The sequence below is a fragment of the Parambassis ranga genome, chromosome 24 (assembly GCF_900634625.1).
Source record: "Parambassis ranga chromosome 24, fParRan2.1, whole genome shotgun sequence".
Lineage (NCBI taxonomy): Eukaryota > Metazoa > Chordata > Actinopteri > Ambassidae > Parambassis > Parambassis ranga.
The window spans coordinates 7,810,004-7,827,740 of record NC_041043.1 but is presented as its reverse complement, the minus strand read 5'-3'; the positions used below and the strand labels follow the sequence as shown (position 1 = coordinate 7,827,740).

The following is a 17,737-nucleotide window of genomic DNA, read 5'->3' as shown; positions in this document are numbered from 1 at the left end:
CTCTGTTGCTGTCATGACTCTAATCCACTAAGGGGGTTTGCAGAATGGAGAAATGGATAGATGTTTTCTTAGCACCTCAAAAAATAAGCACAAAAATTCAACATCCTATTACTATTGTGTAATAAATTGCCTTATTGTTGCATTTTGAAAGTGCAATTTTAACCCATTTACTACCAAGTGCTGAGTGCACCTGCTTGAAGACTCCTCGTGCCGCCTGATGTCCATCTTGTTGCCACGGACGCACGGAGGCGCTGCAACCCTGAAATCATCGATCCTGTCCCCGCATTGACTTGTATTTGATATCAGACGTGCAACTCATTCAGATGCCTCCTCCTTCTCCTTTCTCTCTCTCTCTCTCTCTCCCACTGTTCCCCACTCTCCCTCTCTCTCCTCTTCTATAGCTGCATGTCGCTCAGTCAGGCAGGCAGTCAGTCAGTGGCCCCGGTCGGCTACCCCTGCGTCCGCCTCCACAGCGCTCCAAAGCCGAGACGTGCCACCGCCGCCGTTAGTGCGGGCATGCCATACTCTCAGCAGTAGTGGGCTTCCGTCAGCCTGCTTTTAAGCAGATTACAAAGGAGAGGAAGAAAAATAAGAGTAGGAGAGAAGTGAAGTGACTCATTTCTATCCCTGCCGTGCGTCGAGAAGAGTAGATGAGTCAATGGCTGGGGCACAGCCTGGAGTTCATGCGCTGCAGCTCAAGCCAGTGTCCGTGCCCGAGAGTCTAAGAAAGGGCAACAAATTTATGAAATGGGATGATGTAAGTAATGGCCATTCAGGCTTGTTAATCTTTTTTTTTTTAATTTAATTCCAATGTCGGATGATTTCTGCACGCCTGATTTGCATGCACATTACACAATCCATAGGCTACCGTGCAACAGTAGCCGACAGAGAATTGTTAGTGCAAATCGCACTGACAGAAGGTTGACCGCGTTTGGCTTTCTGGTTAGCGGTTCAAAGAAATGCTGCAGCCGTGCGCTCTGTTTACATTTTACAATAAGAGTGCACGCGGAGTGCTGGAAGCGTTGCGTTCAATTAACCACAATTGATCCCAGTGTATGTAGACTCAACTCACTAAGTCTAAATATCAGAGAACAGTTTTTTTTAATTGTTTATCTTGGCATCATTCTAAGCGCAGGAGTAAAATGACCTTGATTAAAACTGATTGCACGCTCCTGTTGAGCAAAACATAACAGTAGTAGCCTAATAAGAGGCAGCTATGGCCGCACTGCACCTTCCCTATAAGCAGCAAATGAGCACATCCTTTTAATAATCCCGTGGAGAATTCACATCAGGCTGCTGCACTTCAGTTTAAACAGAATGACCTTATTGCACATAATGGTTATTTTAATTTGTTATAAAAATGGCTCTCTGTATTCTGAAAGGGACTTTTTGTGATGTTTGTTTCCACAGCCCTCATCTCATTTGAATAACTGCATGCATTCCTCCGGTTTCTGCAGCCTCAGTGTAGGCTTATTGTTTGACCATTTGAATATGAGCACAGATGTGATTACTTTCACTCTGTGAAATGGGCTGTCTTTCCTCAGACACTGCAGAGAGCTACTGTGTCACCTGTAACTGTTGGCAGAGATGATCCAGTCACATCAGTCATGTTCTGCTAATAAACAAGTGCTGTTATGCCAGTTGTATATAAAGTGGCATTTTAACTAATACATATTTATACTCGCTGAACTCAGGTGATCCATGCACAGCACAGATGGCAGTAATGGATGAGTGTTGTACAAGTGTGAATGTGGTCAGTACAGATGGCAGAGGAGGAAATTATGCACACTTGCAAACCCACCACTCTGTTAATCATCAACCTTAAACTTAAATAAGAGACAGCCTTAACTACTGATTACAAGTGAGCGACCATTCCTTCACTGTCACTCTTTGGTATGTTGTGAGAAGAGGTGTGTAGTGTAAGTCTGTTTACCCCTAACAGCCCTGTTCATGTACTGTATTTTGTACATGTGAGCGTATCTCCAGAGAGAAGTGCCCGCCAGGCCTTTCCTGCGAAAAACACACAGCATCCAACTCAGACGCAGATACTCTCTCTGTTTCATTTCCCACGCAGTCCTTCCTTCCTTTTTCCTCTCTGTATCATTTCATGGAAAGAATCACAGAGGAATACACAGTCAGACAGCAGAGACGGAAGCTATAATAAATTGCCGGTGGTAAAGGATTGAATTAAATCATTTTCTTCTTATCGTGGCTTTGGATGTTTGGCTCCCCTCTAACCTCTCTCAACAAGAAATTGTACAAAAAAACCTTTCATTTATTGTTCTTCTCTGGTGGGAGTTTATCAGTTTCAGTGGAAGGTGCAGATATTCTCAGCTACAATTCGGAGGTGCACAGTCTACTGTGTAAAGGAAAAATACTATACCTGGTGAACAGCAGCGATAAGTTCTGAGAAGTGTCAGCGCTGCAGACTGCAGTGTACAATGCTTGGCAGTTGAGTTGAGAAGAAGAACATCCAGGAAAGCTCTTGAAATGGTTGTGAAAGCCTCAAAGTCTCAGACTTCCCCAGCATCCCTTATACAGGACGTGCACACGCACACACACCTTGTGTTTTTGTTGTTAGACAGTTGGCTCCTTCTGTATAGCTCATCCTGGTTTTGGAATTAAATATTGCCAGAAATTATATTATTATTGATCAAATATGTATCAATGACTGCTTTCTGTTAGCAGAAAATACAGGGCAGGGATCTATCCAGAGGAATAAGGATCGATGATAGAGACTGGCAGGATGTAAAAAAAAAAAAAAAACTTGTGATAGGTGATACTGAGTCTGTGTAAACAGAGATTTCCATAAGCCTACACTCGTATCATGCTCCTTTTGCTCTGGTGTGCATTGAATAAGATATTATCGGGCTCCATGGGGGAAGTGTAAAATCCCTTAAAAGTAGTAGAATATGTCATTAGCATACAGAACAGAAATATGCCAAGCTGAAATCTCCTCTCTAACTCACCCCCTCAGGTGATGGCTAATGGTACAGACTGCTCACTAAAAATAATGGTGATGTCTTCTGCTTCGAATCAGTTCCCTCTGGGTGTTTGTACTTTCTCAAGTCAGTCACTAATCTCATCTTAATTCAGCAAAAAAAGCAGGCCACTGCTGCCTAATGTCACCCCATTACTGTCAAGTTCCCAAAAAAAAACAACATGAGCAAGAGGTAGTTACCAGATCACTCTGAAAGTCTAATCCACAGTGCTACGTGTACTGTTTGTAAATGTGTAGACCCGTGAGACACAATCTTCCCTAATGGCTTTATGTGTTTGCAGTGGTGGCCATGGAGAGTTAGGACATTAGGAAAGAAGCTGGTGAAAGGAAATGCTCTCATCACTCATTAGGCCAATTCCCAATTGTGTCAAAACCATCTTCTTCCTCTGACATCAAGCACATAATCCATCACTTGCCACAAATGTTACCACAGAATGAAGTTTAACTTGGAAATATAAACAACTTAGTGAAAAAAAAACAGCCTAATAATCATCTCATGAAATATGCAAGGAGGGACTGATGTCTGAGAAAGAGATTGGAGAAATTGGACTGTGGTTTACAAGATCATGTGAGATACAGTCAGGGTTTTATGAGGAGATGCTACTGTATATCCAGGAACTGCAAACATGGGGCATTTTTTCTCTTTGTCCTTAAGCTATAGTGTGCATTTGCTGCGTGCATTCAGAAGTATGAGCTGTGTCTCTTGTCATTCAATCAGGCCTGCAAAGATTGTGCAATCATGTGAACAGAACCAAAACGATTCCTCTTGAGTCTCTAATAGATTTCATGGGAATGGTGGGTTGCCATAGCAAACGTCACTATAGCAAATGCCTCTGATGCTGCGGCTACAATGAGAGTAGCTCACTTAGTTTCAGCTCACTATGGTTTTTTTTCTTCTTCTAATTTCTCCATGGATTTCAGCATGAATCTATCATGGTGCAGGTGTGTACGGGTCCATAAACTGCAGCTGTGTTATTTAGACAGCATGTCATGATTTGTAATGGCTGTCTACACCTTGGCACCCACGCCTCTGCTGTCTACCAGCTCAACCCTTTCATGATACTGCATGTCGCGTAGGGTCGCATCCGCGATATGACAAGTGTGTAGCAGATGCAGACCATTAGTTCCGTCTCCGAATGCTGTGATAGGGACATCATTAGAAGCCTCACGAAGACACTTTGAAGATTTTCTTGCTCTGTGCAGCAAATGTGGTTTTTGTCTCTCTGATCTCGCAGCCATGGCTGATTGAAGAGGACAATATGCTACTGTTCAGCTGAACCACAGCCACTGTGGACACAGACAGAAAAAAGGGCAAAGGCTTTTTCTTTTAATAGAAGCATCCAATAATATCTGGTGTTGCCATGTATGCCTCAGGGTCATACCGTGTGTGTGTGTGTGTCTGTGTCAGAGAGACTTGGAGCCGTCTGTATGTAGACACTGTGGGAAAGCATTTGTCTGTTACAAGGAAAATGGAAACATCATCTGTGAAACAATCTGCAGTTCATGATTGCAGTCATCACAAACACACACAGACACACACTCAGGCTCCCAGCTCCTTGGTCATTTGTGGTTATGCCAGGTCATGGTTTGGAAAGTACCCTAGAAGGAAAGGATTGTGTGCATGATTACAATGTAAACAGCACTTTCAATGTCCGTTCAGATTCACAAAAACAACACTTTGATCCTGACAAATGAAATAATCGGTTTATTTAGAGAATATTCTTTCACCTCAGACACATTAACTCTAGACCTACTGTCTTTTTTTTACTGCAGGATTCTACCACTGTGACCCCGGTGACGCTAACAGTTGACCCCAAAGGTTACTTCCTGTACTGGACAGACCAGAACAAGGTAAGTTGTTTTTTTGTTTGTCCAAACCATAAAGGTTACACTTTTAAAGCAACCCTTTCTGCAGTATGATTATTATTGTGCAGTGAAGGAAACCCACACTAAGTATAAGTGGTATCTGTGATGTTGTTAACACCTGAAGATGATTGGCAAGAAAGAGCCAGCGTACCAAACTACTCACTGCTTCGCTGTTATCTCAAGTGAAAGTGAGAGCTGCCTACGTGTCTCATTTTGTTTGGCATGAATCTGAGCAGGTGTCAGGAAAAGATAGGAGGTGGATTAAATGTGCGTCTTCAGGCATGGTGGGACAAAAAATAGAACAGACCTTTGTGTTCACAGTGTGTATAACGAAATACCTGCAATACAGTGGTTACAGTGCTCCAGGCTTCCAAAGCTGTTATGTTACCAAAGCAAAATGTTTCATTTCTCTACAGACTTTACAGACCGTTGCTTGAAAACTATCCAACTTTTTTTCTCATTTACTTCTGCCATTACTGTACTCATTACCATGGCAACGCCATTAGGATCTGTGGCGACCACATTAGCCATTGCAGTTGTAATCATCATGGTACATCTAGGATTATTAGAGAGGGATTGCAGGCTCTCTGGGAAGCATTTAAGCTCTTGAAAATTGACTTCTCACTTCTGTTGAAAGCAATGAAACTCTTTTTATTTCTAAGCCTTAGGTTTGGGTGTGGCTAGAGGTTAGCATTAACACAACTTTGACCTGTTTATTCTGATTTTAACTAGCACAAAAAAAGCAATGCAAGAAAGGAGTCTGAAATCTGAAACTGCTTCACCTGCAGTAACTAACATGACACCTGTGAGAATATTCTATAGTGCATTGTATTTTTTTCCCCTTGCACTCCAGCTATGGCCAAGAGTTACATAATAACCAGGAACAAGGTTGTGAAATTTAAGATACCAGATGCTATCAGACCCCCTAACGTTTATCAAACACTTCCTTTCTGTGTAACCTTGAAAGTGTGTGCACGATTTACTTTTCCAGTTTCTGTATTTCTAGCTGTTTACTACAGAGACTTGATTACTTGGAGGGATTGAGCACAAACCTGCCTATCCAGCACCTCCTGCTAGCTCAACAGGCATAATGTGTTCCTGTTCTATTTGTTTGTGTAACAGTATCGGCAGCAGCAGTCAGAGGTGGACTAATTAATAGCTACCATTGATTTGATGCTTTCCTGGATGAGAGTATTTCACTGCAGTCACACTTGAGCATAGACAGGAGTGCTGACCGAGACTTCACCTCTGCGCACTAACACGCACTCACTCACGTCATTTATGAGTGTACCCCACTGCCTTTGTTTTGCGCCAGCCCGTTATATTGCCAGCTTACTCTATATTAATACAGTGCATGTGGAAAAACAGAGTATGTCTTCAGTTCCATTAAACAAAGATACATTAAATGAAGACCTTCCTTTCCCGAGAGAGACTGATAGATTGAAAAACAAAGGACCACTTTTGATGTCTAGCTTGATCCTGGATGTGTGTATTGAGTCTGTGGTCAGAGATAACAAGCATTTTGAGTGTGATTCTCCACTAAGAGAAGACAGAGAGAGAGAGAGAGGCTCGTTGACATCTATTCATCATTATTTCCTGTGGCTGTGTCATGAGGCCAGGATTTTGAATGATGAGGCTATTGTGAACATGTGTGTTTATGTGTGTGGGTGTCTGCTCTGTCTCAGCATTGAAAACAGTCTCGCTGTAGGCATAATAACTCAAATTGATACCAAGCAAAGCCCAGATGAAACTCTATTAGGGCATAAAGGAAGTCCCCAGCTATATTCCTCCGTGCCACTCTTGAGAGCAGATGTGTGGTTATAAAGACATTGTGTCTCGTCTTTTTTTTTTGCAAACATTTATTCATTGACGGTATTGCCACCATCTGTTGAACAGACCGATTCAAACAAGCTGCGATGCTCTGTCCAGTTGTCGTGTTTTTTTGTGAGACTCAGCCTGATGGCCTGCAGAGTAAAAGCATTCCTCAGATTCTTCAGAAGCACAGCAGAACTGTACTCAGTGTGCCCACTGCGCTGACTTTCAAACACACTGCCAGTGATGGATACTGCTGTATTTTCAATTCTGTTGTTTACTGAAGGCCATCAATTGAGAGTCATTTGATGCTAGAAGTGGCTAGGTTTATATTTGAATAGAAAAATTGTTCAATCAATGAAAACTATTGCACTGAGTAAATTAACACTTTGATCCTTTAATTAGTGTTTGCAAAGAAAAGGTTTATTTGATTCATAAATTGCCATTGCTTTATTTGATTTACTTTTCTGTGTGTAGCCTTTGACCTATATATTCACCTTCAGATGAAGAAGGAAGCCTGTGACTTTCCCTGCCATAGAAAGGGTTGTTTCATGAGGTCATAATAGATTTCTGATATACAAAGAACTGTGTTCAAGAGCAACATTCAAGCGATGCAGCTCAAAAACCACAAAGATTCTCAGCCTTGTTTGGCAGTCAAGTTTTCACAAACAGCAAGAATCTGACACAACTGTTATCCTTCTATGGACAGCTGTGGTTTAACAAACACACTCTCATATAAACAACAGAATAGGTCAACTGCCAAAAAGTGTGATAGTGTAAAGACAGAGAGTGTCTGCTTTGATGAAGAAGACAGATGGTATTAATGCTCTCACCCGGGAGACCCAGGAGGGTTTGTGACCGGTACTGTTTCACATAGATAAATCATTATTTCCTTTCAATGGAGGTTTAAGCAGCAAAACAGCTTGTTCAAGTGTAGGAAAGGATTGTTCTTTGGGGTAAAACGTGTTACAAACTGCCATGATGAGGAGTCCAACCATACGTGTGCTCGTTTGTATGAGCACAGGAGGAGACGCTCTATAAACAGCAGTCATTACAGTTACCTTAACATTTGGTCACTGCTGATGAGCTGGTCGGCTATAGTTACGTCTACGAAGCAACTTTTCAAAGCAATGTCTGTCATTTCTAGTGGTAAACTGAACTTTAGCACTTTGATGTGAATCTTCACAATAGAGACTTGATCATGTCCCTTGTCAGAGTGTGAGATGTCAGCCATGTTTGAAGGTCAAGAAAGCAAAGTTAAGTTTTCATGAAGATGTCAGATCTGGTGTGAAGTTTTCTTTCTGACACGTCTCTCCGTCGATCACTCAAGCCTTCAGAATTCCACCAGTTTCGTTATGATGCCTTTCTTGGGAAGAAATGTAAAAGAAATGTCAGACGTGAGTTGTATTGATCCTTGATGAGGTCTGTCAAGGAAACGCAGGTGACTTAACAATGACAGCGGTTCAGGATTCAAACAATGCCTCTCAAATATCAAACAGGAACATCTAGAATCTAATGCTCTGTTTGATTTGATTTACTTTGCTTCCCCCTTCCTGGTCTTGTGGACACATGCCAAGAGAAGATCGTGTTTTGTTAGATAGCTAATATAGTCTGATGTTGTTGTTTGTCTTCTTCTTTTTCCCAGTGGAAAGAAACAGGTGCAATATTGTATAGATTGCAGTGTCTCCATTTCTGCACACTGCTGTATTTTTCAACAGGGCACTGCTATGTAAACTACTGCAGTCATAACTCTTCAGTGTTTGTCTGTGTGTTTGGTTCAGAGTCCATTTGGCTGGCTTTTAATATTTCTGCATGCTCTTACTTTCACCTTGAAAGACCCACTGTTTTACATGGACACACAAACAAATTTACAGATGGAAAGGGCGGCAACGACGACGTGATGCTGTTGATTATATTGATAACATCTATGATGACATAGTTGTGGAACAGATACACTGCTCACCTACATATAAATCAACATGTTGCTGTTAGGCTTATGTCTAACTAACTTATGTCTTAAGATTAGACATACATTAACTACAGTGTTAGGTTGGTATACATTTCCTGCATCTAAGGTATGGCAGCAGAACAAAACAAAAACTAATGACAGCTCAGGTTTCCTGTTGCACACAGGTGAGGTGCTTTCCACTATACAAAGTACTTCAGCTCAGAATAAGGAACTCGAGTATAATTACAGCTTCCTTCCTTGTTCAGAAATCAAACACCCTCTACCAAGTTGTGCATTAATGACTTTGATGATGACGATTCACACAGCCTTTGTTAAATTGTGTTAATGACAGATTGCTCAAATATGTGTGCAGGGTTCTTGCACGGTCTTAAAAAGTCTAAAAATTTAAAACTTTAAATTTAAGGCCTTAAAAGTCTTAAAACGACACGATTTTCAACCAAAGGTCTTAAATTTAATCTTGTCAAGTCAAGTTTTTTGGGGGCGGGGCTTTTGTTTATTTCTGAGAAGTGTAAGATGAGAGTAAAACGCCGCAATCAGAAGCTGATTCTGCATCGTCTTTTTCTGATGGGCTTGGATAGCTACTGTTGTTGGTACAAATCCTGTTATACCTGCTGGTCAGTTTGCCGCCATGTTTAAGATGCCTGCGTGTTCAGTCACTTTGCCTTCTTGTCGTAGAAAACATGGGGAAGTGTGTTTTCAATGAGGCCTGGATTGATAAAAGCGAAAAAAAAAGCAGCTGGTTGCAAGTGGTTCCCAGCAAGGTTGCTGGAACTTTGCAAGAGGACCATCCAGTTAGGGACCTTGGGTGTGAAAGCGCTTAAGTCTCATTCCAATCTTGTATGCATCTTGTTTCGGGTAATGCATCATGTTGGTCTAAAATTTCACTCAGGTCTTAAAAAGGTCTTAAATTTAACTTACTAAAACCTGCAAGAACCCTGTGTGTGTGTGTGTGTGTGTGTGTAATGACGTTATCAACACGTGTCTGAACAGAACTGAAAGTGCATTCTCTGACAGACACCACACACATTCCTATGATGTCCAGCCAAGAACAGGTGCTTTCTTAAGTAGGTTAAAAATATCTTCTATTCCTGTTTGGTGAGCTTTCTTTCGAAAGGGGGGGGGGGGGTGGGGGGTGGGTGGTTATGCAGCACTGGACTGACTCAGTCAAATTAACAGCCTTTTTGGTTTAGTTGCCATAGTTGCCATGCGACAGCACACACCTTGGAAATGTCACATTCTCCTTCGGCCCCCGCTCTCTGTTTCTAAAGAATGTTGCCTCTTGGAAACTGATATCATTGTTTCCTTATATTTTTTTGTGTGTGGAGTCTCCTGTCCTGAGCAAGGTGCATTTTTAACAAAAGGTTAAATGCTTCCTCTCATGAGATTTGTGTTTCAGCAGTGTGCCGGTTTCAGGACATTCACTGGACAAGCACTCAGCATATGGCATTGAATGATGTTCAGAGGTGAAAGACAGTTCACCCCGGGCCAAACCTGACTTACACAGTTGGCAGCTGGTATGTTAGGGACATTTTTATATGAGCCCAAAAATTGACCTAATCCAGAGCAGGAGTGAGGCTTTTAGAATTTATGTTTTGGCCACAATTGATGCACAAACACGCACCTTTTTCTCTGTCATAGCACAGTTCACACATCTGTTTTCCCCCAACACAGCAATTTTCTGTGATTACTGAGGCTGCTGCTTCTCCACCTCCGTCAGCACTATATGGGAGTGAGAGACGAGGCATAAATCTGCAGCCAATCTACTGAAAGTGAATTGTGACCTCTGCCAAGTTATACCCTGGCATACAGAGGCACTAATTCATCTGTGCTGGTTGTCAGAGAAAGAGAGAGTGCAAAGGACAAATAATAAAAAAAGATAAAGACGATGATTATCGCTTGGGGAGAAAAATAATCTTGCACTTGCTTTGTTAGCTGTGGTATGTTATCAGCTGATACACTTTGCTACCATTTTCACTTTTTCACTTTTTACTTAAGTAATGCATTTAGGTGACATAATTTGGCCTGACATTTTATTTTTTGAGGGAGATTGGACCTACAGTATGCTGATATGTCCAGCTCCGTTCGTGACTTTCCTAAGGCATGTTACACAATAATAATAATAAGAATAATGTTTACCTAATAATATCATTATATTCACATTAAAAGCACAAACAGAATGTAAATGGCAAATAGAAACAGTTCAGTCAAATTAAACAGGCCCAAATCAATTGTAATTTTAATCAATCAATTCATTTTTACCTTAGTTGCCTTAGTTCTTTTCCATATTTCTGATCAGTTTGTTTTTTCAATCTGTTGCTTCAAACCTAACCATGCTTGATTCAGAGCAATACAATGAACAACTAATGCACATAAAGAAATAAACTCTATAGAGGAAGATCAATGCATGCTCCTCTTTAGATCAAAGATGTCTGCATGTTAACGTGCCCATGTCATTTCAAATCATCAGTTTGACTGATTTCAGAAGGCTCAACATATTTGTAGATCCACTGTCAAATCCTAGTTTAATTGCAGGATGTTTTTCATTTTCGTGATGTCGCCATCATATAGCTACACTTTAAACCTCAAAATGGCAGCTAATGAGGTCTGTCTCTTTACTGCAGTCATTTTACATGCTTCTGGTTCATTGACGGACCTGCTTTTTTACCTTGTAGGTTGCTGCTTTCAAAGAGAGTTTTATGACTTCTGATAAACTCTTGATCTATAGTCTGTATGTTATTAAGTTGCTAAGCAGTTTTTTTACACAAAGCAGCAGATAAGGTGTTTAAACGGAGTGTGAACTAGAGCGGCTTTGCAACAAAACAATGACTGGCTGGACAGCTAAAGGTCAGAACAGAGTTATTGATATCACACAGTCCCTGTTAATGTTATTTATTGGTTTTTCAGGGGTGAGGTGAAAATGGTTGTCACTATAGCACTTAAACGTTATAACATTTTAATAACTAGCCAGTCTGCGTCACTGTCATTAAAGAACAGCAAATGTTTCTGTTTCAAAATGAAAAACAAGGATAGTTCTTCTCCATCTTAGACTTTTATTAGGTGTCCCAAACCACAGCTTGGCTCCAAGCACGCACCCTAAAACCAGAGAATGTAAACTGTCAGTGGTGTGGATGTGTGTGAACTTGGCACTGTGGAGTGAGTAGCTCTTCAGCAGTGTGAAGAGCAGAAAAAGGGAAGATGTTAAACGAAGAAAAATGCTGCCAAACTATTTAGGATTAGCACTTCCTGAGTGACTTCTGAAGGCTTTGTTTGTGCTTGGGTTAGTCCTGTTTTTCTCTCTGAATTCTGATCACTTCTTCTACACTGCACTGTGCTGGTTTGGTAAACAATACATGCCCAAGAAGGCAAGCACACACACACACACACACACGGAGAGGAGAAAGTGGAGGAGAGGGGACATTAGTCTGTTCATTTCCTCTCCGTTCTACAGGAGTTCGTTCACTAGAGTTGCAGTCTCAGATCCGGAAAGAGGAGGTTTTTTTTTTTTGTCTCATTGGCTGATTAAAGGTCCCCTCGGTGCCAAAACTGTTCAGTGTGAAACTCTGTGCCTCAGCAGTGTCTGCCAAAGTAACAGAAACAGAGGTGCTGTAGCCCTGACCAAGCAGAAAAGAAGTGTAGACCCTTGAATTGGTGATAAGTTTAACCAATCACATGGCTCATAATTGACATCATGAAGATGATGAAGGGCAACAGTGGCAGTTTTTCTATCCACCCTCTTTAATGTCTCCTCCAGTGTAGTGACTGATGCTTAAAGGATGACAGTGGTATAATTTAAGTATTCTTCTACTACTGTTATTAGTTCACACTCAGAAGTAGTATATTTTCCTTGGGTGAAGCAATCACACATCATCACAGGTCATGGTGTGTAATGAAATGAAATGAAAAACCTGCCGCTGTAATTAATCATAGATTGTAATTTATGACTGAGTAAACTGCTGATGGACTAGCGTTGGCCTTATCAAAGGTCCTCTGTCTGGCCGCCTGTTAAAAATCTGACAACAGAATGAGGAAGATGATTAAGCTTCTCACTGTTCTCATGGGGTCCAGGTATTTATAACATTTATGTTGGCCTATTTCTGTGCCACTTATTCAAAACCGATCTCTATTGTGTTGACTTCTTTCATCTGACACAGTTCACACAGACTGCAGTTTGATATTGCATACTAAGTGTTTGTGTGATGGTGGTGTAGCACAGAGACAGAGCAAAAAAGAAGAGAGGAAATGAAGAAAGGGAAACTCAAATGAAAATGACTCAAATAATTACCCTGCCTTTCATTTCTAGCTGTCTCGATCCACTCATTAAACACAAGTTAGAAGAGCCTGTCTTATTTCAAGCGAAATAAAAAGGGCTAAATGAAGTTTTGATGCGGAGCACTGAGATGTATGGTTAATAGCAAAGCCAGTAAATTGACTCTATCATTGCTCAATAGACTGCAGTCAGCTGAAAGGTCTGCTTCACTCTTAACTCACCCTGTTTTTGTTAGATTGTGTCCCTCTTACTCTTAGTTTCTGTCTGGTCTTACTTGTGCCGCTGCCCTCTGCTCATTATTACCTGCCTGTCCTGTTCATATATTGGATTTGCTGCTCTATTAAGATGCAATGTGGAGAGCTATTTCACACCAGTGGCTTTTTTCTTCTATAAATCTTTGCTGTGTGCAGGAATAAAACTTGAACATTACTACGTATAGCTATTGGGAGCTCTTTTATCAAAGGCTGTAAATAATCCGAGCAAAATGTGGACCTTGAACATTTGAACCTTTAACATCAGCTGTCAAGTGTATAGCTCTGTAGCCTATAGGAGCCCCAGGCTTCTTCGTTTGCTCGAGTGTAGACTTGTCATTCTGACATAGCCATGATTTGAATAGATTTAAATGTGCAGCGGAGGCCAGGCTGTTGTTGTAGCTGTCAGTTAGATATTTGCATGGCCGAGACAGAACTGAGCTGTTGGTCAAGCTCTGCATCACAACACAGCTGAATCAGTCAGTGTCAGCTTGTTTATGCTTGTTTGTTTTTTGTATTTTTTTTTTCTTCAGCGGTCTGGCAGTGCCACCCAGATAAACCAGCTGATCAAAATAAACCATGTAGTTCAAAAGAGAGCATGTAATGTCAATCATCCACTCTAATTATTATACTTAATTGTCTTTGCTAAAAACTAATTTATCTATAAATGCACATCCGTGCAAACATTGTCACCGGACATCTGTGTACACACAGAAAATAACTGTAAGTGAATGATTTCTTTTCTGCTTAGTTCACTAGAGCGTTTCTTAGTCTGCCTGACATCAACTTTTTTTGGCCACAGGTCGATAAAATGTGCTGTGACAGTGGTGCGTACGCCTGTGCGCTCTGTGTGTGTATTGTTGGGGTGGAAATAAGAGCTCACTGAAGGCCACAGCAGGTCTGTTCTAACAGTTTGTGTGAAGGTTACTCTGGCGTGTCAGAAGGGATGAATCAAACCTCATCGATTAGCTCTAATCGTTCTAATTATGCCAAATCAATTAAAGTAGTGAACTTAGTAGCTAAGACATTTAAACACTGATGCCTGTAGTAAAATGACATCTAATTTCTGAGGCCCAGTGCTTTATGAGTCAACCGGTATGCAGAGAGACAGTCTCTTCTTCTCTTGCCTTCCCTCCACTTCAAACACAAACCCAGCCCTGTTGCCATGACAATCCAATCCATGCAGCCTGTGTTTTTTTTTTATTTATTTTTTTTTTGATACGGCGAAGTACTCAAACCCCCCCCCCCTGCCGCTGTGATTTGACTGCCATCGCTGTTCCAAGCCAGGTGGCTGCTTTCCTCAGGGAGCCCTTTCAAATAAAGGCATTCAGCCAATAGACTTTGAAGTCCCACTGTAGACAAGCTCTCAATAAAGGAACACACTTCCTTCCTGTTTCATCCCAGGCTCAGACAGGAGATCCTATATGGAGCACAGCCTCATGTTGCTCATCAGTCAGTTGTGTTAAGGTGTTAATTCTACAAAAAAAAAAAACCTGACAGTCACTTAACCTCATTTCCTGATGAAGTCTTTTTCATTCCATTTTTTTCATGTAAGGATTTGATTCAGAGGCGAGATAGAAAGGGATGCACTTTATTTCTGTCAGAAATGGAGTTTCCTTTTAATTTTTTGGGCTTCTGACTATGCAGTACAGGTCAGAAGTTCACTCCATAATGAAGTTCTCCCATTCTCTTTCGAATCTCTTTCATCTGCTCCATCACTGAGAACAGAGAGATGAGAAATTAAATTAAAAGAATATTGCAGTCTGGACTGCAAGTTTTAAACGATCTCCCCTGAAGAATGTTGTAAAATTGGCAAAAGGAAAAGTTGGCTTTGATGGCACGTTCATTAATGTTACTCATTGTTACTATTCTTTCATACCAGGGTTAGCAGAACTATTTTATTTTTTTTATTCCGACAATGAAAAGGTGCATCCACCGAGCAGTCACATTTTTTCAAGAGAAGACCAACAGTGCAATTACTTCTATTATATCCCATAACTGTGCTACAGAGACTTTTTTCATATATTTTTTTCCATGTTTTAATAGATTTCTGTGCCACCTGAAAAAATGTGTCGTAGTACGGCATGAAAAAAGGCTAAAAACTGCTGTTCAAGTCAATGCCAGGTGGAGCTGGACCTGATAAGGATCATGAAATGCTGCTAACAAACCTATACTTGGACTCAATCTGAGTCTACATGCAACAATTAACAGTGGCACACAGTAGATGGTAGCATGGAGGCCAATGACTCTGTTACAGTTAAGCCAATAAATACTAATTGTATCCTTTCAGATTTTAAAGATAAGAGCGGGCCTCATCGTTATTTAGTCTGAAGGGATCTAGCAGCTCCTCTTTTTCTTGTATGTATATCTGTATTGATTTGACCCAATCATTTTTAAAGAACGATGTACACAAAGAGAAGTTAACGTGAAACACATTTTTTATACATATTAGATATTGCATCAGTCGTTACAGTCCTCTATCCTTTTAAAGTGTGTAGATTCTCATTGGTCAATAAGATTATCAGTTTGATGTTCAGGAATGTTGAAGGAGACTTCTGTGAGCTAACAGAAACGTCATGCAGGTTTAATGTAGCAAGGTTAGAGTTCAGATAAACTTGTTGAGTTTAATTCAGGTCTCACTGTGTGTCAGGCTCCATCTCATAACACTGCACATAAGCACTTTACATTAATTTATTAAGTGTATTACTCTGTAAAGAGCTGCCATTATCTCCTTTGCCATCTCTGTTCTGTCTGTATTCATCCCTTAACTAATGTTTCAAGCGGTTTTTTTCCATATTCTCTGAGAAGCTTTGATAAAATGTTACTTTGCTGGAGGAATCAGGGCAGTGGATGACTTACACTCAAGTCCCATTTGCTAATAAGGCAATTACAGGCTTTTTGCTTTCGAACAATTTCCAGTGCTCTTCCTGCACATAAATGAATGACCAATTGCTCAAGTGAGTAACTGGAAAGAAGAGGTTTTTAACTCCATTTCGAAAAGTGGTCAATCTGATAGGAAGAATAGATAATCACAAGAGCAAACTTTCTTCCATCAACTGATCTTGTTAATCATTTACAAGCTGGTGGGGAACGGCTCGTGTTTACTCCCTGAATATCTTGTATTTAGCCAGCTCTCTCTGACAGATTTGACTTTGTATTATTGATTGCTTTGATGCAGGCTGGTTGTAATGATTACATTAGATGAGCTTCTGATGTTTAAGAGGGGCGTAATTCCCATCAGTCAGGGGTTTCTGTGTTTTCATGCCACCCTGCTGCTTTTCATTTAAAACTGGATTTCTTTGTACTTTGTAGCAATTATCTAGCTGCTGTCTCTCTTTTTCTAAATGTTGATGGGGGGAGCTTATTGAGAGCACACTGGGACTCATTTGGGCCTGGATTATTAACATGGCAGCAGATACATGTCCAATAGAAGTAATAGAAATGTGTCCCTCAACAGACTACATTTCTATCCGCGGCCTATTTTAGTGTCTGTAAATGCATTTATTCCACTATCACGGTGCTTTGTGTATCTTATGTTGCAGATATGACCCATCACCCCAAGTTTTCTCAGCTGGTAAATGGAGTCATTTTTGCCAAGCAATCACTCTGTTGTCCACCCTCAAATTTCTTTGGACTCCCCCTTTTCCTCTCGCTCTTACATTTCAGCTTGAGCAACTAGTGTGTCACAAATGTGGGTCAGTTGCCTTTCTTTCCCCACTAAAGTCAATTCAATTTGGTGCAATGATATGAAGGTATCAAATTTAAACACCATGAAGGTGCTCTGGGGCAAGACAAGAAGCACAGCACCATGCTATACTTAAAATACCAGCTTCTCTCTGAGAGTCTTCCTCAAGAGAGCAGCATGACGGCAAGGAGAGGAACAACACCTGGCCCATTAGAAGAGAAGAGCTGAGGGACATGAAGAGTTATATTTCAACAGTACATTGGCAAACATGCTGGAGACATGATGGTGTATTTTTTTTTCTTCCCAGTCTCACTGGGCCCTGCTGATGATAATTGTCTTTGCATTTGTGGCTTTGCTCTTTTATTTGTTTCGAAAAGCATTAGGAACTGTACACACACATAATTGCCTGTGGTTTCATTTACAGGAAACAGGATAAACAACAAAACCTGATGGATACATTTTCACTATGGCTGATAATGTGGTCTGACTTTCAAAGGGGATTATTGTTTTCATCCTTACCGATACTGCCATTACTATGAAAGCGTAGTAGTTGAACTGAACATGGAATGTTTGAGTTAAATAGGACCCATTCATCCAGAGACATGAAGATGTACCAGTGTTTTCCTATATGTAAAGAAGCACTAATAGCCTGAGCAGCTACTAACAAATGTCCTTTGTTTCCAATGCAATGAGATATATGAGACTCCCCTGAACCAGAGTAAACTTATTCAGTTTAGTTTATCACACATCTATTGGTAGCAGAATGTATGAAGTTAATGTCTGATATAGTAATTATTTATGTATTTATTTTTTGTTTTAATGTTTTAGTTGAACTAGCAACATGGCTTAAAGGAAGGCATGGTGTCACTTTCTGTTGGTTGGTAGT

The 17,737-nt window shown here is 40.7% G+C and overlaps 1 protein-coding gene across 3 annotated transcripts in view; it reads left to right on the top strand.

Moving 5' to 3' along the window:
• Window positions 1-412: 412 nt before the first annotated feature.
• Window positions 413-17,737, top strand: part of plcb1l (phospholipase C beta 1-like) — a 91,209-nt gene continuing 73,884 nt past the window's right edge. For all 3 annotated transcript variants that reach the window (XM_028397281.1, XM_028397280.1, XM_028397282.1), the window contains exons 1-2: window positions 413-757; window positions 4,775-4,852. In XM_028397281.1, coding sequence (XP_028253082.1) covers window positions 659-757; window positions 4,775-4,852 — 177 coding nt within the window. In that variant the 5' untranslated portion in view covers window positions 413-658. The remainder of the gene's footprint in view (window positions 758-4,774; window positions 4,853-17,737) is intronic.